The 22,763-nt window shown below is 44.4% G+C and overlaps 1 protein-coding gene across 2 annotated transcripts in view; it reads left to right on the forward strand.

Annotated features, from left to right (window-relative positions):
• MYO3A (myosin IIIA) overlaps positions 1 to 22,763 on the forward strand; it is a 212,176-nt gene that overhangs the window by 44,785 nt on the left and 144,628 nt on the right. For both annotated transcript variants that reach the window (XM_056519327.1, XM_056519328.1), the window contains exons 2-4: positions 6,619 to 6,801; positions 19,270 to 19,407; positions 21,123 to 21,227. In XM_056519327.1, coding sequence (XP_056375302.1) covers positions 6,634 to 6,801; positions 19,270 to 19,407; positions 21,123 to 21,227 — 411 coding nt within the window. In that variant the 5' untranslated portion in view covers positions 6,619 to 6,633. The remainder of the gene's footprint in view (positions 1 to 6,618; positions 6,802 to 19,269; positions 19,408 to 21,122; positions 21,228 to 22,763) is intronic.

Here is a 22,763-nt window from a genome sequence, read left to right on the forward strand (position 1 = left end):
GCAGGGCTCTGTACACTCAGGACAAGCAGGGCTATGTGCACTCAGGACAAGCAGGGCTCTGTACACTGAGGACAAGCAGGGGTCTGTGCACTGGGGACAAGCAGGGCTCTGTACACTGCGGACAAGCAAGGCTCTGGACACTGAGGACAAGCAGGGCCCTGTGCACTCAGGACAAGCAGGGCTCTGTGCACTCAGGACAAGCAGGGCTCTGTGCACTGGGGATAAGCAGGGCTCTGTGCACTGGGGGCAAGCAGGGCTATGTACACTGAGGACAAGCAGGGCTCTGTGCACTGAGGACAAGCAGGGCTCTGTGCACTGAGGACAAGCAGTACTCTGTACACTGAGGACAAGCAGGGCTCTGAACACTGAGGACAAGAAGGACTCTGTACACTGAGGACAAGCAGGGCCCTGTGCACTCAGGACAAGCAGGGCTCTGTGCACTCAGGGTAAGCAGGGCTCTGTGCAATCAGGGTAAGCAGGGCTCTGTGCACTCAGGACAAGCAGGACTCTGTACACTGAGGACAAGCAGGGCTCTGTACACTGAGGACAAGCAGGGCTCTGTACACTGAGGACAAGCAGGGCTCTGTACATTGAGGACAAGCAGGGCTCTGTGCTCTCAGGACAAGCAGGGCTCTGTGCACTCAGGACAAGCAGGGTTCTGTGCACTGGGGACAAGCAGGGCTCTGTACACTGAGGACAAGAAGGACTCTGTACACTGAGGACAAGCAGGGCCCTGTGCACTCAGGACAAGCAGGGCTCTGTGCACTCAGGGTAAGCAGGGCTCTGTGCAATCAGGGTAAGCAGGGCTCTGTGCACTCAGGACAAGCAGGACTCTGTACACTGAGGACAAGCAGGGCTCTGTACACTGAGGACAAGCAGGGCTCTGTACACTGAGGACAAGCAGGGCTCTGTACATTGAGGACAAGCAGGGCTCTGTGCTCTCAGGACAAGCAGGGCTCTGTGCACTCAGGACAAGCAGGGTTCTGTGCACTGGGGACAAGCAGGGCTCTGTACACTGAGGACAAGCAGGGTTCTGTACACTGAGGACAAGCATGGCTCTGTACACTGAGGACAAGCAGGGCTCTGTACACTAAGGCTCTGTGACATACCCCAAGCTCACACAGCAGTATGATTTACAAGCCAGGAGCCTGCACAGAGCCCTGCTTGTTCCGCCTACACTTCCTTTACTTTGTCTCCGCACGGGCTCTGTACATTGAGGACAAGCAGGGCTCTGTGCTCTCAGGACAAGCAGGGCTCTGTGCACTCAGGACAAGCAGGGTTCTGTGCACTGGGGACAAGCAGGGCTCTGTACACTGAGGACAAGCAGGGTTCTGTACACTGCGGACAAGCAAGGCTCTGGACACTGAGGACAAGCAGGGCCCTGTGCACTCAGGACAAGCAGGGCTCTGTGCACTCAGGACAAGCAGGGCTCTGTGCACTGGGGATAAGCAGGGCTCTGTGCACTGGGGGCAAGCAGGGCTCTGTGCACTGGGGGCAAGCAGGGCTATGTACACTGAGGACAAGCAGGGCTCTGTGCACTGAGGACAAGCAGTGCTCTGTACACTGAGGACAAGCAGGGCTCTGAACACTGAGGACAAGAAGGACTCTGTACACTGAGGACAAGCAGGGCCCTGTGCACTCAGGACAAGCAGGGCTCTGTGCACTCAGGGTAAGCAGGGCTCTGTGCAATCAGGGTAAGCAGGGCTCTGTGCACTCAGGACAAGCAGGACTCTGTACACTGAGGACAAGCAGGGCTCTGTACACTGAGGATAAGCAGGGCTCTGTACACTGAGGACAAGCAGGGCTCTGTACATTGAGGACAAGCAGGGCTCTGTGCTCTCTGTGCACTCAGGACAAGCAGGGTTCTGTGCACTGGGGACAAGCAGGGCTCTGTACACTGAGGACAAGCAGGGTTCTGTACACTGAGGACAAGCATGGCTCTGTACACTGAGGACAAGCAGGGCTCTGTACACTAAGGCTCTGTGACATACCCCCAGCTCACACAGCAGTATGATTTACAAGCCAGGAGCCTGCACAGAGCCCTGCTTGTTCCGCCTACACTTCCTTTACTTTGTCTCCGCACGGAGACACATAGGCAGCATTTTATTACCCAAAAATACACCATTTTTTTTTTAAACCAATGTATATTACAAACATACATTTAATGTAACTATCTACATTAAATATTTTTGCAAACAACAGGTACATTTTAAAGCTGATCAAACACTGCCTCCTGCAACATTTCCTTGTGGCAGCTTGTGTCATAATTCCTAGCAACTGGAAAACCACAATAACCCCTTCTATTGGGTAAAGGGTTGCAGAGCTAGACATGATTCTTAGAATTGAGATATTGAACGACTCCGTTAGGGAATAAGCCTTATCTGCCTGGATGTCCTGGTCTGAATTCTGTGAACACAACCTAAACGGTGGACATTCACTTTAATAACAATTTAGTTAATTAATGAAAAGAGAAATCACTAATGGATGAAGGAGAACAGCAGTGATTTCATATTCCGCATGAATTTATTACATCAATTTATTATTCCTGAAAATATAAAAAAAAAGCCTCGGGGGATCAGAACCCTAAAAAAAAAAATCTGAACTATTAATTTTCCTAATCTTCTCTCATTATGGTGGCGTCACGTGTAATGAGTAATTATCCTCCAATTATGTATTGGATTGTATTCACTATGCTGTGATATGAGGCAACAACTATATGACTACTAATTCTTATTATCTAAAGTAGCCCGGCTTTACTGCTCAGCACTATTTATATTGTTACTTCTATTGTAAAGTGTTCCTGTTATTTCAAAAGATTGTTAAGATTCTGCATACAGTAGTCCCTCAAGTTACAATATTAATTGGTTCCAGGACGACCATTGTATGTTGAAACCATTGTATGTTGAGACCAGAACTCTATGGAAACCTGGTAATTGGTTCCAAAGGCACCAAAATGTCATCCAAAAATGGGAGAAAGTGAGAATTAAAGAAAAATAAGTAGATAACTAATATAGATAAAGCAAATCCTTACATATAAAAGTAAGAAAGATCTGCTGGGAGCTGTAAATCACTGTCTATGTCAGTGTTTCCCAAGCACGGAGCCTCCAGCTGTTGCAAAACTACAACTTCCAGCATGCCCGGACAGCCAAAGGCTGTCCGGGCATGCTGGGAGTTGTAGTTTTGCAACTACTGGAGGCACCCTGCTTGGGAAACACTGGTCTATGTAGAGGACAGGAGCTTCTTCGGGGTCCTGTACAGTACATGCAATGTCCTAAAAAAGTAACATGGAGTCGCCCTTACCTGGTGTCCAAAGGAGCAGGTAACCCTGGTACAGGTAAAGAGTACAGAACATGTAATACCTCTCTGTACTGTAGGAGTCGCTACCAGACACCAGTCAATGCATGCACTTCAGTAATACAGGTGTTTTACCAGTGAAATGTCCATTCTGATTGGTCGGTTCTTTCAGACATTGACTTGTTTCACAGATCTGGGCTGTCCGTAGCATTGTATGTTGAGTCTGGTTTCAACTTACAATGATCCAGAAAAGACCATTGTATGTTGAAACCATTGTATGTTGAGGCCATTGTAAGTTGAGGGATCACTGTATATTTGTTTGATTAACACGTTTTTTGGTCTCACTGTTGTTATTTAGCTCTTGAGAGTCCCACAAAGGCGCACAGCTATTTCTCATTCTCTCCATTTCAGGGATTGAGACTGGAGCTGGACTGTTTGCCAGTAATACCCACAAGGCTTCCTTTCCCTTACTTATCTGGTTAATCACAGCGATTATTGCTATGCCATAACATAGTGCTGGTGAAAGTGCACTGCATTGAACAGGATGCACTGTGCTGGGCTATCAATTAACACAATATACTACTATAGATGTGGAGGGAGAAGAGGTTACTTATGTCCTTGGTCTGCAAAGTTCTAGTTAAACAAAAATTAAGAAGTGTCAGTAGCACAGAAAGGATGGGGTTACATTAAGCACTGAACTGCTGCTCTAGAGATGAGGGAATCCTTGATTTATCTTTTATTCAAGTAGGCAGACAGGCTCAAAGTTTGCAGGTATACAGCTCAGGCTCACTCATCCCCTCTACAGCACATGGCACATGCTACGCCCTGCCCCAACTTCCTGTGCCTAATGTTTACCCTGGTGTGACGTAAAGCCTAATTATTGTAGACCTTGAGCCACAGGCACCATGCTACCGTTTAACATTTCTTCTAGTCAGGTGAAAAACTCACTCATCATATTATTAGGACCCAATGTATAAAAGTGCTGACTTTTTGGATCCAAAATAATTCTAGAGCCCCCTTCATTACAGCATAGAAGCAGATTTTCCAAATACAAGCATAGATGGTGTTCTCCCTTCTCTTGAATTCTCTATGTCATTATATACCATAATGTGCTCAGTAATATAATCAAGTTAAATTTATATATATAGATATATATATATATATATATATATATATATATATATATATATACCGTATATATATATATATATATATATATATATATGTGGAAACAGCTTGTCAACCCCTATCACAGTGTCTGTTTTCTAGGTTTAAGGACTCACATTTATATAACATGTTCTGGTTAAGTGTAAATTCTCTGTGCACACGTGTTAAAGTGGCAAGTGTTGAAGTGTACCTGTCATTATAAAAAATGTTATTTATGGTTGGAGTCTGAATGTTCACACCCCGAACTATCAGTAGAACCAGCCCGGAGAAATGTGCTCTGAGCTGTGTGTCATGTAACCGGGATGGTCACATAATGTTAGTCTATGGGACCGTCCTGCTCACATAGACACAGAGAGCACTTCTATCCCCACTAGTTGTACTAATAGGTCGGGGTGTGAACACTCAGACCCTGACCGATCAAAAGTTTTTACAATGAGTTGCATACTTTAAGGCTGGGTCCACACTACCTTTTGTCCCATACGGGAGCGCATACGGCAGGAGGGAGCTAAAAGCTCGCGCTCCCGTATGTGACCGTATGCGCTCCCGTATGCCATTCACTTCAATGAGCCGACCGGAGTGAAACGTTCGGTCCGGTCGGCTCATTTTTGCGCCGTATGCGCTTTTACAACCGGACCTAAAACCGTGGTTGACCACAGTTTTAGGTCCGGTTGTAAAAGCGCATACGGCGCAAAAATGAGCCGACCGGACCGAACGTTTCACTCCGGTCGGCTCATTGAAGTGAATGGCATACGGGAGCGCATACGGTCACATACGGGAGCGCGAGCTTTTAGCTCCCTCCTGCCGTATGCGCTCCCGTATGGGACAAAACGTAGTGTGGACCCAGCCTAAGGTGGTAGGGTTCGGAAGACTTCAATATAAAATGTAGGCAGTATGCCCAGAGAGTAACATTTATAATTTCCTGATATTCTTTAGGTGGTAGGGATTAAATTCAATCATCTACACAATTTTCTTTTCAAGTTTGTATCACTCAGGGCTCTTTAAAAAAAACATTAAAAAAAATGATTGGTGGGTGAAATGTCAATCTTAATGTGTTCCCCTTTTTGGTATAATTTCGCACTATTTTTAAAAGCTCTGGTTTCCAAGGGTGTAACCATAAGGGCCCATGCACGGTACTGAATTTCCGAGAGAAATTGTAAATCCCAGTACAGCAATGTAAATGGGATTCAGCTGCAAAGTACATACTACAGAATATTATCAGTGTAGGGTTGTGCCGCTGGAATTCCACCGCCGAAAGAATAAACAATTATGCATGTTAATTCTTTTGGTGGAATATTAAGCAGAATGCATTGCTGGGTATGGGGACCAACAAAGCCCCTATATTCCTATCTGCGATGGCCACCCTCATGATCTTTGTCGGGAATTTTTCTTAACAAAGATTCTGTAGTGTGTATGGACCCTAAGGGTTCAGAGTTAGCATGCCCACCAAGACCCTGGTGTCTTAGGGACCCAAACAGTAGGTCCCTGCCATTTTAAACGGCATCTGTAATCAGGGCTGGTGCAAGGATTTTTGCCACCCTAGGCAAAAGCTAATTTTGCCGCCCCTTGACTCAGCCCATTGGCCCGCCCTTTGACACGCCCCATCCTACTACTGGGGTGACACACTGTAACAAGCCTCATGTAATTAGCTTACTTCTTGGGTGACACACTGTAACAAACCTCCTCCTTATGCTGCTGGCTGAGCGAGTGGTTCGGATGCTGGTTGTCTAACTTTTTTTGTGGCAGGCAGAGCGGCACCCCCATCAAGAGGGCACTCTAGGTGGCTGCCTATTTTGCCTCTAGGCAGGGCCGGCCCTGTCTATGATATAAGTAGCAAATAGTATTGTATTGGGACATATGACATCTCGGCTGCTTGCTCTCAGTATCTGCAAACAATCATTGTTTGCACGAGAGACTGAAAACCTGAGCGGTCCTGCTGACACAGGTGCACACCTTATTACTCTTTTATCGAGCCTTATACCTGCATCAGATGATGTGATCAGGACAACGTTTCAATTCTATTTCCTGACAGCAAGCAGGAGCATTAGAAATGGTGAGAAATGTTGTGAGATTTTGTAATCTACATATTTATTTCTAACACAATACAATTCTATCCTCTATGTATTACATATTGTATCAACTACTTTTCTGTTATTTCAGGCTGGTTACTTGAAAATGTTTTCATTTCGGAGTAAGTCAATTGTATTCGATGGATTTCCAGACCCTTCTGACACTTGGGAAATAGTTGAGACTATTGGCAAAGGAACGTATGGTAAAGTTTTTAAAGTTGTGAATAAGAAAAATGGAAGCAAAGCTGCTGTAAAGATCATGGATCCATTTCATGTAAGTTACAATATGTGATACTTAGTGTAATGTTACAGCGTTCTTCCAGTATTTTACCCCAAAACCCAATCTTGGGTGTAGAATTCACTGTTTGCAGGTTTGGTACCTTTATCTATATATATAGGGATATGAGGACAGCATATGAGGATGGGATATGAGGTTGGGATAGGAGGTCGAGATATGAGGACGGGATATGAGGATGGGATATGAGGTTGGGATAGGAGGTCGAGATATGAGGACGGGATATGAGGACGGGATATGAGGACGGGATATGAGGACTGGATATGAGGTTGGGATCGGAGGCCGGGATATAAAGACAGGATATGAGGACTGGATATGAGGTTGGGATCGGAGGCCGGGATATAAAGACAGGATATGAGGACGGGATATGAGGACTGGATATGAGGTTGGGAAAGGAGGTCGGGATATAAGGACGGGATATGAGGACGGGATATGGGGTTGGGATATGACAACAATATATGAGGATGGAATATGAAGTCAAAAGCTTCCTCCTTTGTTGATTTTCCTCCCCAACAAGGATTAGGAAGGAAAAACCGGGCAACGCCTGGTACTCAGCTAGTTTCTTATAATTTGGCAAGTCATCAGATAGGTAGTAGTGGGCAGATCATAAGTGTTTTAAAGGGGTACTTCTGTGCAGAACATCTGTATAGGGGATAAGTGTCTGACCACAGGGGGTCTGACTGCTGGGACCCTCTGCAATCTCCTTCCCATCACCCCGGCTCTCCCCCCATAGATGCATGGATGGGCGTGTCAGCCACAACTTGGTGCTATAGTCGACAGTATTCCTATATGGAGCAGAGGTTACTCCATGCATGGAGAAAGCCAGGAGGCCAGGCAGGAGATCACGGAGGGGCCCAGCAGTTGGACCCCCCATGGTCAGACATTTATCTCCTATTCTGTGGATAGGGCATACGATATTCTGTACCCCTTTACACTGGTGGCTTGGCTTCTGTTTTGAACTGAATTCCTGACATGATTTACTTATAATGGTGTGTCATAATAGTTTGTTGGGTTTTGTGACTCTTTTTTGTGGTATTTATTACATTTTTATTCGCAACAAAATTTGTAAAAAAAAAGAAAAAAATGTTTTTACCAATGAAACCAACAGGTTATCTATCTCATATCCAGGGCCGGACTGGGACTGAAAATAGGCCCGGGCATTTTTGACTAAGCTGTCCATTTCTGTAATGGGTGTGAATATGTGAAGGTGTAGCCACAAGAGAGGGGGGGGGGGGGGGGCAATTGTCAATCATAGTTGGGTATAATAGGGTACATAATGGGGAAAATAAAGTAATTGATAAACACACCTAATCCTGAGACCAATATTATCAATAACACCAGTATACTGGGAGGAGAACTATCACCAAACATATTACCATCATTCTGTTACTGACCATTTCCTGTATACTGACACCAATATTACCAATAATACCAGTATACAAGGAAGAAATATTATCACTATACATATTACCATCATAGTTTTAGTCACCAAATCCTGTATACTGACCAATATTATCAATACCAGTATACAAGGAGGAATATTATCACTTGACATATTACAATCATAGTGTTACTGACCAAATCCTGTATACTGAGATCAATATTACTGTAACCCTCTCCTCCCCCAGAGCGCTCGCTGCGTTCATCTCCTGTTCGCAGCGCCCCGGTCAGACTCGCTGACCGGGAGCGCTGCTCTGATTCCCCCAGCGGGGATGCGATCCGCACGGCGGGACGTGCCTGCCCGCGGGTCGCATCCCGTTCTGCTCACCTGCCCCGTCCTCCTTCGGCTAAGTCCTGGCGCGCGCGGCCCCGCTCTCTAGGGCGCGCGCGCCGGCTCTATGAAATTTAAAGGGCCAGTGCACCACTAATTGGTGCCTGGCCCAATCAGTGTATTACCACCAAACACTACATAAACCCACTTCCTCTTCCTGTCCTCGCCGGATCTTGTTGCCCTAGTGCCCTGAGAAAGCGTTTAGTGTGTATCCCAAGCCTGTGTATCCAGACCCTCTGCCGTTGCCCCTGACTACGAACCTTTTCCGCCTGCCTTGACCTCTTGCTACGTCCAACCTTGCCTTCGCCTTGTCCTTGTGTACCACGCCTATCTCAGCTGTCAGTGAGGTTGAGTCGCTATCAGGGGATACGACCTGGGAGTTACGGCCGCAGCAAGCCCATCCCGCCTTGCGGCGGGCTCTGGTAAAAACCAGTAACTTCTTAGAACCGGTCCCCTGGTACGGCCCACGTCATCGCCTCACTGACACAGAGGATCCGCTACCCGTATCCTACCCGCTTACCAGTCCGGTTCCTGACAATTACCAATAATACCAGTATACAAGGAGGAATATTTTCACCATACATATTACCATCATACTGCTACTGATCAAATTCTGTATACTGAGACCAATATTACCTGTTATTCCAGTATACAAGAAGGAAATATTCCCCCCCCATACAGTGGTGGGAAATATAAGCTCTACACAGGCTCTGTAGACCATATAAGTGATTACATATAGTTACAACAGGTGACTCGCAGGGGATGTCTTCTCTGATTGGGGTCGTTTACTTTCCTTTTTCTTCTCCATCTGGCCCAGACGGCCATGACGATTCTTCCTGCCACAACTCATCTCCACAACCCTGCAAGACAAACATTTTAGGTTCTGCACTTTTCCAGCACCTATAGTGCTCCATAAAGTAATAATAACCCCTTGGTGTTCCACACATTGGGCAGATAAATGGATTGGGGAAGAGTAGGTAGTTCTCTCACATTAAGTAGTTAGGTTGCTCCAGTATGTTGAAAGGACCCTTCACATGGTTTTCCCCATTACACAGGTGCCCCGAGTAGGTAGGTTCCACCTTTAGGTAGGTCCCCCCTGTAGATAGCTGCCCACTGTTGGCAGTAGCATCCACCTATAGGTAGGGGTTACTCCCTGTAGGTAAGTTCCCCTGTACATAGTTGTCCCCTGAATATAGTAGCAGCAGCCCCCCCTTTAGGTAGTAGTAGAAGTAGCATCCCCCCTTTAGGTAGCAATAGCAGCAGACCCCTTTAAGTAGTAGTAGTAGCAAACCCCATTTAGATAGTAGCTCCCTTTAGGTAGTAGCAGCAGGAGCCCCTTTAGGTAGTAGTAGCCCTCTTTAGGTAGTAATAGTAGCCCCTTTAAGTAGGAATAGTAGCCCTCTTTAGGTAGAAATTGTACCTCCCTTTAGGTAGAAATCGTTTCCCATTCAAGTAGAAATAGTAGCCCCTTTAGATATTCATAGTACCCCCCTTTAGGTAGTAATAGGAGCCCCCTTTAGATAGTAATAGGAGCTCCCTTTTGGTAGTAATAGTAACACCCTTAAGGTAGTAAAAGGAGCCTTCTTTTGATAGTGGTAGCCCCTTATGATAGCAATACCCCCTTTAGGTAGTAATAGGAGCCCCCTTTAGGTAGTAATATGAGCCCCCTTTAGGTAGCAATAGTAACCCCCTTAAGGTAGTAAAAGAAGTCCCCTTTAGATAGTAGTAGCCCCTTATGATAGCAATACCCCCTTTAGGTAGTAATGGGAGCCCCCTTTAGGTAGTAATAGTAACCCCCTTTAGGTAGTAAAAGGAGCCCCCGTTAGGTAGTAGTAGCCCCCTTAAGGTAGCAATAGGTGCCCCCTTTAGGTAGTAGAAGTAGCCTCCTTTAGGTAGCAATACTCCCTTTAGGTAGTAAATGAAGCCTCAATAAGGTAGAAATACCCCCTTTAGGTAGTAATAGGAGCCCGCTTGAAGTGGCAATAGGATCCCCCTTTAGGTAGAAACAGTAGCCATCTTTAGGTATAACTAATAGCCCCTTCAGGTAGCCAAGATATTTAAAAAAAAAAGGAACCTGGCTCCCGCATAGGGTGTCCTCTCTTCTGTCTTCTGCTCCGGTCTGTGCTTCCGCGTGTGATGTCACTCATGTGCCGGAGCACAGAGGCTATTCTCTCTTGTCAATCAGCCGAACCCTGCAATTAACTATAGGTGCATCTGTAAGACACACTTATAGTGATACCAGCCGGCCCTGCGGATGACCCTGCCCACCGGGCAAATGCCCAGTGTGCCCGATGGCCAGTCCGCCCTGCTCATATCTATCTAAATCTATATCTCTCTCTCTCTCTCTCTCATTATCTATCTATATATCTGTCTATCTATCTATATACTGTATCTCATATCTATCTATCTATCTATACAAAAACGAAGTTGCTGCAGCACACAAGGCCTTGTGTGCTGCAGCAACTTCGTTTTTGTATAGCTTTGTGGACCCGGACCTAGGACCTTTCTACTGCTTGCACCTATCTACTTTCATTTTTGAGGTGCGGCTCACCCTGCTCTCTATCTATCTATCTATCTATCTATATCTCATATCTATCTATCTATATCTCATATCTATCTATCATATCTATCTATCGATCTTTCTATCTATCTCAGATTTATCATCTATCTATCTATCTCATATATATTTATCTATCTATCTATATCTCATATCTATCTATCTATATCTCATCTCTATCTATATCTCATATCTATCTATCTATCTATCTATCTATCTATCTCCTATCTATCTATCATATCTATCTATCAATCTTTCTATCTATCTCAGATCTATCATCTATCTATCTATCTATCTATCTATCTATCTATCTATCTATCATCTATCTATCTATCTATCTATCTATCTATCTATCTATTATCTATCTATCTCATATATATTTATCTATCTGGAAACATAACTGTACAGACAGAAGACATCCATAAAGCAGAAACATTTATTAAGTGTATAGGATTTTCAGGAGAAGTAGAATTGAAATGTTTTGACCTGTGGATTAAACATTATTTGCTGACAAATATGATCTTTTGTGAAATGTCATTGAAAACACTATTAATTTCCTTCCATCTTTTTCTGAGCCTCTGCTCCAACAAGAAGAAATGTAACAAGAGGGAGAATTTGATGGACATTTGCCCTTTAAACTTCATTTAGTGTTTTGCTGGTTCAGGAGGTGCATGCGGATTTATGGCTTTAGGGGAAACTGTGATTGGTAATTAAATATTATGTTGGTCATTTATATCGGGGATATTGGATACTTCAGAAATTAATTCAATACTTTCATTTTGTTACTGGAAAGAAACTTCCCAGTTCTGGCCAGGGTTTCCATGAAGAAATAAAACTGCATTGTGTAACAATCTACATAGTGTTAAATTGCATTAAAGGGGTACTCTGGTGGAAACATTTTTTTGTTTTTAAATCAACTGGTGCCAGAAAGTTAAAAAGCTGCTTATCAGCTGCTGTATGCTCCAGAGGAAGTTGTGTAGTTCTTTTGAGTCTGACAACAGTTCTCTCATGGTGCTGACAAATCTGTCCATGTCAGGAACTGTCCAGAGTAGGAGCAAATTCCCATGGCAAACCTCTCCTGCTCTGGACAGTTCCTGACATGAACAGAGGTGGCAGCAGAGAGAACTGTGGTCAGACAGAAAGGACTTTCAAAAAGAAAATAACTTTCTGTGGATAATACAGCAGCTGAAAAGTACTGTAAAGATTAAGATTAATCTGTTTAACCCCTTAAGGACCCAGCCATTTTACACCTTAGGACCCGGCCATTTTTTGCACATCTGACCACTGTCACTTTAACCCCTTAAGGACTCAGGGTTTTTCCGTTTTTGCACTTTCGTTTTTTCCTCCTTACCTTTTAAAAATCATAACCCTTTCAATTTTCCACCTAAAAATCCATATTATGGCTTATTTTTTGCGTCGCCAATTCTACTTTCCAGTGACATTAGTCATTTTACCCAAAAATGCACAGCGAAACGGAAAAAAAAATCATTGTGCGACAAAATCGAAAAAAAAACGCCATTTTGTAACTTTTGGGGGCTTTCGTTTCTACGCAGTGCATATTTCGGTAAAAATTACACCTTATCATTATTCTGTAGGTCCATACGGTTAAAATGATACCCTACTTATATAGGTTTGATTTTGTCGCACTTCTGGAAAAAATCATAACTACATGCAGGAAAATTTATACGTTTAAAAATGTCATCTTCTGACCCCTATAACTTTTTTATTTTTCCACGTATGGGGTGGTATGAGGACTCATTTTTTGCGCCGTGATCTGAAGTTTTTATCGGTATGATTTTTGTTTTGATCGGACTTTTTGATCACTTTTTATTCATTTTTTAATGATATAAAAAGTGACCAAAATACACTTTTTTGGACTTTGGAATTTTTTTGCGCGTACGCCATTGACCGTACGGCTTAATTAATGATATATTTTTATAGTTTGGACATTTACGCACGCGGCGATACCACATATGTTTATTTTTTATTTTTTTTACACTGTTTTATTTTTTTTATGGGAAAAGGGGGGTGATTCAAACTTTTATTAGGGAAGGGGTTAAATGACCTTTATTAACACTTTTTTTTACATTTTTTTTGCAGTGTTATAGGTCCCATAGGGACCTATAACACTGCACACACTGATCTCTAATGCTGATCACTGGCATGCATTAACACGCCTGTGATCAGCATTATCGGCGCTTGACTGCTCCTGCCTGGATCTCAGGCACGGAGCAGTCATTCGTCGATCGGACACCGGGGAGGCAGGTAAGGGCCCTCCCGGTGTCCGATCAGCTGTTCGGGACGCTGCGATTTCACCGCGGCGGTCCCGAACAGCCCGACTGAGCAGCCGGGTCACTTTCACTTTCACTTTAGAAGCGGCGGTCAGCTTTGACCGCCGCTTCTAAAGGGTTAATACCGCACATCGCCGCGATCGGCGATGGTGGTATTAGCCGCGGGTCCCGGCCGTTGATTAGCGCCGGGACCGACGCGATATGATGCGGGATCGCGGCGCGATCCCGCTTCATATCGCGGGAGCCGGCGCAGGACGTAAATATACGTCCTGCGTCGTTAAGGGGTTAAACATTAATAACTCTGGAATGCTTTTAGTTATCATTCTGATTCCGAGATTGTTTTTTCGTGACATATTCTACTTTAACATAGGGGTAAAAAAAAATTGTAACTTGCATCCTTTCTTGGTGAAAAATGTGAAAATTTTATGAAAAATTTGAAAATTTTGCATTTTTCTAACTTTGAAGCTCTCTGCTTGTAAGAAAAATGGATATTCAAAATATATATATTTTTTTTTCACATAAACAATATGTCTACTTTATGTTTGCATCATAAAATTGACAAGTTTTTACATTTGGAAGACACCAGAGGGCTTCAAAGTTCAGCATCAATTTTCCAATTTTTCACAAAATTTCCAAACTCACAATTTTTCAGGGACCAGTTCAGGTTTGAAGTGGATTTGAAGGGTCTTCATCTTAGAAATACCCCACAAAATACCCCATTATAAAAACTGCACTCCCCAAAGTATTCAAAATTATATTCGTTCAGCCTTTTAACCCTTCAGGTGTTTCACAGGAATAGCAGGAAATTGAGTAAATTCACAATCTTCATTTTTTACACTTGCATGTTCTTGTAGACCCAATTTTTGAATTTTTACGAGGGGTAAAAGGAGAAAATGTGTACTTATATTTGTAGCTCAATTTCTCTCGAGTAAGCAGATACCTCATATGTCTATGTAAAGTGTTCGGCGGGCGCAGTAGAGGGCTCAGAACCGAAGGAGCGACAAGGGGATTTTGGAGAGTACGTTTTTTTGAAATGGTTTTTGGGGGGCATGTTGCATTTAGGAAGCCCCTATGGTGCCAGAACAGCAAAAAAAACACATGGCATACCATTTTGGAAACAAGACCCCTTGAGGAACGTAACAAGGAATTAAGTGAGCCTTAATACCCCAGAGGTGTTTCACGACTTTTGCATATGTAAAAAAATAAAATAAAATGTCACTAAAATGTGTGTTTCCCCCCAAATTTCACATTTTTGCAAGGGTTAATAGCAGAAAATACCCCCCAAAATTTGTAACCCCATCTCTTCTGAGTATGAAGGTACCCCATAAGTTGGCCTGTAGTGCACTATGGGCGAGCTACAATGCTCATAAGAGGAGTCATATTTGGCTTTTTGAGAGCAAATTTTGCTCGGGGGCATGTCGCATTTAGGAAGCCCCTATGGTGCCAGGAGAGCAAAAAAAACCCCCACATGGCATACCATTTTGGAAACTAGACCCCTTGAGGAACGTAACAAGGAATAAAGTGAGCCTTAATACCCCACAGGGGTTTCACGACTTTTGCATACGTAAAAAAGAAAGAAAAAATTCACTAAAATGGGTGTTTCCCCCCAAATTTCACATTTTTGCAAGGGTTAATAGAAAAAAACACCCCCCAAAATTTGAAACCCCATCTCTTCTGAGTATGGAGGTACCCCATAAGTTGACCTGAAGTGCACTACGGGCGAACTACAATGCTCAGAAGAGAAGGAGTCATATTTGGCTTTTTGAGAGCAAATTTTGCTCGGGAGGCATGTCCCATTTAGGAAGCCCCTATGGGGCCAGAACAGCAAAAAAAAAAAACACATGGCATACCATTTTGGAAACTAGACCCCTTGAGGAACGTAACAAGGGGTACAGTGAGCATTTACCCCCACTGGTGTCTGTCAGATCTTTGGAACAGTGGGCTGTACGAAATTTTTAATTTGCACAGCCCACTGTTCCAAAGATCTGTCAGACACCAGTGGGGTGTAAATTCTCACTGCACCCCTCATTACATTCCGTGAGGGGCGTAGTTTCCGAAATGGGGTCACATGTGGGGTTTTGTTTTTTTTGCGTTTGTCAAAACCGCTGTAACAATCAGCCACCCCTGTGCAAATCACCTCAAATGTACATGGCGCACTCTCCCTTCTGGGCCTTGTTGTGCGCCCCCAGAGCACTTTGCGCCCACATATGGGGTATCTCCGTAGTCGGGAGAAATTGCATTACAAATTTTGTGGGGCTTTTTTACCTTTTACCTCTTGTCAAAATGAAAAGTATAGGGCAACACCAGCATGTTAGTGTAAAAAATTTATTTTTTGCTGGTGTAGACCCCAACTTCACATTTTCATAAGGGGTGAAAGGAGAAAAAGCCCCCCAAAATTTGTTAGGCAATTTCTCCCGAGTACGGTGATACCCCATATGTGACCCTAAACTGTTGCCTTGAAATACGACAGGGCTCCAAAGTGAGAGCGCCGTGCGCATTTGAGGCATGAATTAGGGATTTGCATAGGGGTGGACATAGGGGTATTCTACGCCAGTGATTCCCAAACAGAATGCCTCCAGCTGTTGCAAAACTCCCAGCATGCTTGGACAGTCAACGGCTGTCCAGCAATACTAGGAGTTGTTGTTTTGCAACAGCTGGAGGCTCCATTTTGGAAACAGTGGTGTACCAGACGTTTTTCATTTTTATTGGGGAGGGGGGCTGTGTAGGGGTATGTGTATATGTAGTGTTTTTTACTTTTTATTTTATTTTGTGTTAGTGTAGTGTAGTGTAGTGTTTTTAGGGTACAGTCACATGGGCGGGGGGTTACAACGAGTTTCCCGCTGCGAGTTGAGCTGCCGCACAAAATTTGCTGCATCGCAAACTTGCACCCTGATACTCACTGTAAGCCCCTGCCCATGTGAATGCACCCTGTACATTCACAGGGAGGCACACGGGTTGGGAAACACTGAGTTAGGAAACAGACAATGTTTCCCAACCTGTGTGCCTCCAGTTGTTGCAAAACCACTACTCCCAAACATTCTCAGGCATGCTGGAAGTAGTAGTTCGGCAACATCTTTAGAGCCAGATGTTGCCGAACTACAACTCCCAGCATGCTTGGCGTTGTAGTTTTGCAACACCTGGAGGACTACAGTTTGCAGACCACTAATACAGTGGTTCTCAATCTGTGCCCTTCCAGATGTTGCAAAACTACAACTCCCAGTATGCCCTTACTGTCCAGGCATGCTGGGAGTTGTAGTTCTGCAACATCTGAAGGGTCAGATGTTACAGAACTATAACTCCCAGCATGCCTGGACAGTAAGGGCATGCTGAGGATGTGTAGTTTTGCAACATCTGGAAGGGCACAGTAGTCCCAAAACTGTGGACCTCCAGATGTTGCAAAACTGCAACTCACAGCATGCCCAGACGCCAAGGGCTGTCTGGGCATGCTGGGAGTTGTAGTTTACAGGGTCCCATTACAGCAATGCATGTCGCTTTACGGCGACGTGCATTGCTGTAAAGGGCCCGACCGCGGCTGAAGATCAACTCGCCTGTCGCCGCCGCCGTCTTCATCGCTGGGATCCGGGTCTTCAGGGACGAGGTAAGTACCGGGGCCGGTCCCCAGCACTCCCCCGTCCCCCGCCGCGTCCTCCGGTCTTCCTCCCATCCTCTCCAGACTTCAAGGGGCCGGGCAGGGCGTTAGGAAGTAAGCGCCCCCCTCCCTGCGATTGGTCGAAGAATCGCAGGGGACCGGAGGAGGTGGCAGGCTTGCCACCTCGCTCCTATACTTTAGCATGGTCCTGGCTGTCTGTGACAGCCGGGATCATGCGAAATTACCGGGCGGGCGGGTACCAGAGACCCGATCAGCCCGGAATCGCCACAGATCGCAAGGGCGATTTCCCTTGCGATTTGCGGCGATCGCCGACATGGGGGGCCTACATGGCCCCCCTCGGAGTTTGCCCTTGATGCCTGCTGAAGCAATTCAGCAGGCATCCGGTTCCGATCTCTGCCCGGCGCGGCAGAGACCGGAAAACGCCAGGGCATATGGATACGCCCTGGGTCCTTAAGGCCCAGGGTGTGAGGGCGTATCCATACGCCCTGGGTCCTTAAGAGGTTAACTTTATGGCACCAGTTGATTTTTAAAAATTTGTTTTCCACCGGAGTACCCCTTTAATTCTAGACAGGACATTGAATGACACTTACAAAAACAAAATAAAGATTCAATATACTGTATCCTTACATATTTTAATCCCTCCCCATAGACTTCATTGGGTGTTTCTATCCAGCTCATGTGAATAGCTCTAAAAATTTACATTAGCTCCACATTACAGTTCTCACAAAACAGATATAAACTGGAAGTAAAATACACTCATGTGAAAGCAGCTTGACCCATTCCTGACCTATGACATATATTTAAGTGTTTACAGTCTATGAAGTAAGCAAAGGAGCTGCGCTCACTTGATAGATGGTGAGTAATGGCTGCTATCATCAGCCAGGACTCATCGCTAATGCCGAGCATTGACAATCACTCTGATGTCCTGTATTAACCCTTTAGATTCTGCAATTAAAATTGATTCAGAATCTAAAAACTTTAAAATATTGGTGCTGGCTCTTTAGGGGGGCTGATAGCGTCCCGATCAGCCAACGTGACCAGAGGTCCCTCACCTGCCTCTGTCCGGTTTGATTGGCGATCTCATTATACGGACAGCCTCGGCAGATAAGGGTTTTTAAGCGTGGATATCACAAATCAGTGAATTTTATGACTATAACTGTGAACACATAACCTACCACACACAGGGACTGTGATTTTAAACATGAGACTTACGGTTGATTTTTAGAAAGTGCTTAATAAATGCTTTAGAGATGGGAGAAAACAAGGGTTCTTGTGGCCATAGGCATTTCGGCAAACCTTTGTCGAGGGGTTTGCCGAAACAAAGGTTTGCAGAAATGCCGCGTTGGGGTGGTGTCGCTCCGGTATCCTGTGCCTGTCTATTCATTATGTATGGCTAAGCATATGATTGTTAGGCTGGGTTCACACTACGTTTTCTCCCATACGGGAGCGCATACGGCAGGGGGGAGCTAAAACCTCGCGCTCCCGTATGCCACCGTATGCGCTCCCGTATGTCATTCATTTCAATGAGCCGGCCGGAGTGAAACGTTCTGTTCGGTCGGCTCATTTTTGCGCCGTATGCGCTTTTACAACCGGACCTAAAACTGTGGTCAACCACGGTTTTAGGTCCGGTTGTAAAAGGACATACGGCGCAAAAATGAGCCGACCGGACCGAATGTTTCACTCCGGCCGGCTCATTGAAATGAATGACATACGGGAGCGCATATGGTGGCATACGGGAGCGCGAGGTTTTAGCTCCCCCCTGCCGTATGCGCTCCCGTATGGGAGAAAACGTAGTGTGTTTACAATTGTTTGCTGCTATGCATGTGCTGTATGCTAGCCTTGATATATATCATGCACTAAGGCACTTTCTGTAGGATACCTGAGTGACACCCTTGTTTGATTCTCATTCCCGAACCCCCCCCCCCCCCCCCCCTGGGTGGATATTCTCCTATTTTTTATGTAACTATATGTCAATATTAATAACAATTAGGTACTATTTCTTATAAAATGACAAGTGACTCCAGTTTTTTCTTTGTGTGCATTCCATAGAGTTATGGTCTCAACATACAATGGTTTCAACATACAATGGCCATTCTGGAACCAATTCATATTGTAACTTGAGGGACCACTGTACTGTATTCACTTTTTTCAAATATGGGACAGAAATCCCATATATCAAAGTCAAATGATTATTATATATTTTTTTTTGGTATTACAGGAAGATATTGATGAAGAGATTGAAGCGGAATACAACATCCTGAAGGCATTATCTGACCATGCAAATGTTGTAAAGTTCTATGGAATGTACTTCAAGAAAGATGCAAAGACTGGGGATCAGTTGTGGCTAGTCCTGGAGGTTTGCAATTATTTTCAAAAACAGTAATAATCACTGAAACATATGTCTATACGTGGTCTTAGATAGAATTAACTAGATATAAGTGAATCAATTATTTTAGAATTAGTTTGTACTTTCGAAATTGCTCCAATTCAAATTTTTGGGAATCGGTTTCAGTTGAATTGAGCATAGGAACAGGGACTCCTGTCAAAGACAGAAGACCATGCTCCTGTACTGGAAGGCATTAAATAATTGACACCCAGATGGCAATGCTGTAAACCGCTAATCCTCCTTGCACTTGAGTTTACCGGACGCTTTGCACCAAGCCCAGCAAGTGACGGGCTGAATCGGAATCAGCTGTCAAATCTGAAACTATTGTGAAACCTCTCGAAATTCATTTCAGGAGGTTCACTCATCTCAAGTATTTCATCCTTGTCTGCTTTAGCAATGCTTATTAAAAATAGGAATTGCAGTTTAAAGGGTATGTCCCAAGATTAAACGTTAGCCCCTATTTATAGGATAGGGAATGACTAGCTATCAATAGGGGACTGATCTCTGGGACCCCCACTGGTCAGAAAAAAAACCCACAGAAGTAAAATAATCGTCTAGTGAATGAAGCATCAGTACACATGCTTGTCTCTATGCGACTACTGAACATTGCTGAGCGCTATGTGTAAAAGTTCCATTCCTGTGATCAGTGGGGGTCCCCACTTATGATTAAGAGGGGCAGCTTTTAATTTGGTGTTAACATTTTTAGGCATTGTATACCTCAGTGTTTTTCAAACAGTGTGCCTCGAGCTGTTGCATAACTACAAATCCCAGCCTTCTTGCTGGGAGTTGTAGTTTTGCAACAGCTGAAGGCACACTGTTTAGAAAACACTGGTCTACCTAAAGCAGACCAGTCCACAGGAAAACAGGGTTGTAAGTAAGCATGACTAGATAGGGCCAGTGATAATGTTTCTGGACATACACCTTTTTTTTATCCGCATAGTTCTTTCCGGTGCTTTTCTGTTATTATGTAAATAAGGCTCAAGTGCCAAAAGGGCGTTTCCCTGAACAGCAAGAGTCCAGGTAACTCCAGCCATTCAGAGAATGCAGAGCTACAGGGAGGAAGGAAAGAACATTAGTATGAGCCAATGAAAAGATGGGGTTGTGTCTTAGACTAGCCCAGAGTCCCTGCAATCACTGTAGCTGAGCTGACCAGCCAATCAGAGAATTCAGAGCTACAGGGAGGAAGGAAAGAGCATCAGTATGAGCCAATGATGAGTTGGGGTGTGTCTCAGACTAGCCCAGAGTCCCTGCAATCACTGTAGCTGAGCTGAGGTCACAAATCACATCTCTGCTTTGATGAAGTTAAGCATTTGACCTCTGTGCCTGTGGTTGCCCAGGCAGCCAGCCCAGGATATTTGTACAAGCAGTCCAAAATCACAGCACCAGACAGGTCAAGGATCTTCAAAGAAACTGGGTAGTCTACCCAGTAAAGACTACCCAGTTTCTTTGAAGATCCTTGACCTGTCTGGTGCTGTGATTTTGGACTGCTTCTATATATATACATATATATATATATATATATATATATATATATATATATATATATATGTTTTACATTTTTATTTTTTATTTTTTTTAAAGAGCAAGATGTAAGAAAAATAATCAGGGGGTATAATTTCCTGTAGGTAATGGCTTGCATATTGTTTTTGAGCTCCTGCCTAGATTCATCTTATCCTCTTTTGTAGTTGTGCAATGGAGGATCTGTCACTGATCTAGCGAAAGGTCTTCTGAAGAGAGGAGAAAGGATGAATGAACTCATCATTGCTTATATTTTGCATGAAGCTCTTATGGTAAGAGGTGTGAAACACTTCAGGTGTCCATATCGAGCACAGTATTTAGCAGCAGAATAGAGATCTCTATTGTGTCCTGAATTTAATTTTATATTGGCAATAAAGTCTTCGCTATCATCCTGGCTAAACCTACAGTAGGTAAAAAAAAAAACATCAGTATTAGGCATGAGCGAATTGAATCTAACAAATTCCTTACAAATTTCAGTAAAAATTTGATTCGCAACGAATGAGAATATCGCGCGAATCGCTTCATTAAACTTCCTTTGGTGTGGTCCAGGCTCCAGAGGCCAGGCATCTAAAATGGCGGATCCAGATGTGAGGATATGGGGCAAGGAATCCTGGGAAGGTGGAAACAAGGGTCAGCGGGATGACCCTGAATCACATGCAGCATGCAGCCACCCCTGTGATGTCACAGCCCTTTAAAATCGGCAGCCATCTTGCAGCCAGTCACATCAGCGTTCTATTACAGAGAGAGAGAGAGGGACAGACAACAGTGTGTGTTGCACAGAAAAGCATTTTTACAGCAGCGATTCACCTCCCAGTCACATCAAGGTTCTATTGCAGAGAGAGAGAGAGGGACAGAGAGCAGTGTGTTGTACAGAAAAGCTTTTTTACAGCAGCGATTCCCCTCAAGCCCAAATTCAGCCTAAAAGCACTGATAGGGAAGAGAGTGAGATTGAGAGAGAAAGTGCAATTTTGGTTGTAGTACACAGCGACTGTGTGTTGAAGCACTGGTGTGTACAACAACTGAAAAGCTAATAGTAGCCAGCCAGTTAGGGTGAGCAGACCATTAAAAGCTTATTGTCCTCTATTAAGTGTAACCTGTGTGTACTTCTAAGTGGTGTGCCATTTTGTTCCTATTAAAGTCTTAAGGGCCTAGATACTGTGATACTGTGTAAGGCCAGCCAAAAGTACACACTTGCTGGTGTTGTAGACAAATACTGTTTTAAGTGTACTGGAGAGCATTGTCCTCCACTCATAAGTGCAAACCACATAGGTACATCTTAGTGCTGTACCAGTTTGTTCCTGTTAAAGTCTGAAGGGCCTAGATACTGTGAAAGGCTAGCCAAAAGTACACACCTACTAGTGTTGTTGACAAATACTGTTTTAAGCGTAGTGGAGCGTATTGTACGTCCCTCATATACGCACGGAGTATGTCAGGTAGAGAAGTGCTAGGACATGCACAGAGGAGTGGCAGAGACCTAAATTGATCAGGCAGAGGTTGCAGCAGACTAGGCGTGAGTGGCAGCAGTAGTCGCAGCGAGAGGTCTGAGCTCTCGATATCAGCTAGCGGACGTGTCTCAACCATCAACCCATCTCCCGTCATTGATTGGTTAACACGGTCAACCTTAATTACAAGTGACATCTGACACCCCCAGTCAGCAGTCGGTGAGATCCTCAGACACAACCCTCAGTTGGCATATGTTATGCTGTGGGTTACATAGTTACATAGTTACATAGTTAGTATGGTTGAAAAAAGACATACGTCCATCAAGTCCAACCAGGGAATTGAAGGGAAGGGTGTAAGGGGATAAG

This window comes from Hyla sarda, chromosome 5, assembly GCF_029499605.1.
Source record: "Hyla sarda isolate aHylSar1 chromosome 5, aHylSar1.hap1, whole genome shotgun sequence".
In the NCBI taxonomy this organism is placed as follows: Eukaryota; Metazoa; Chordata; class Amphibia; order Anura; family Hylidae; genus Hyla; species Hyla sarda.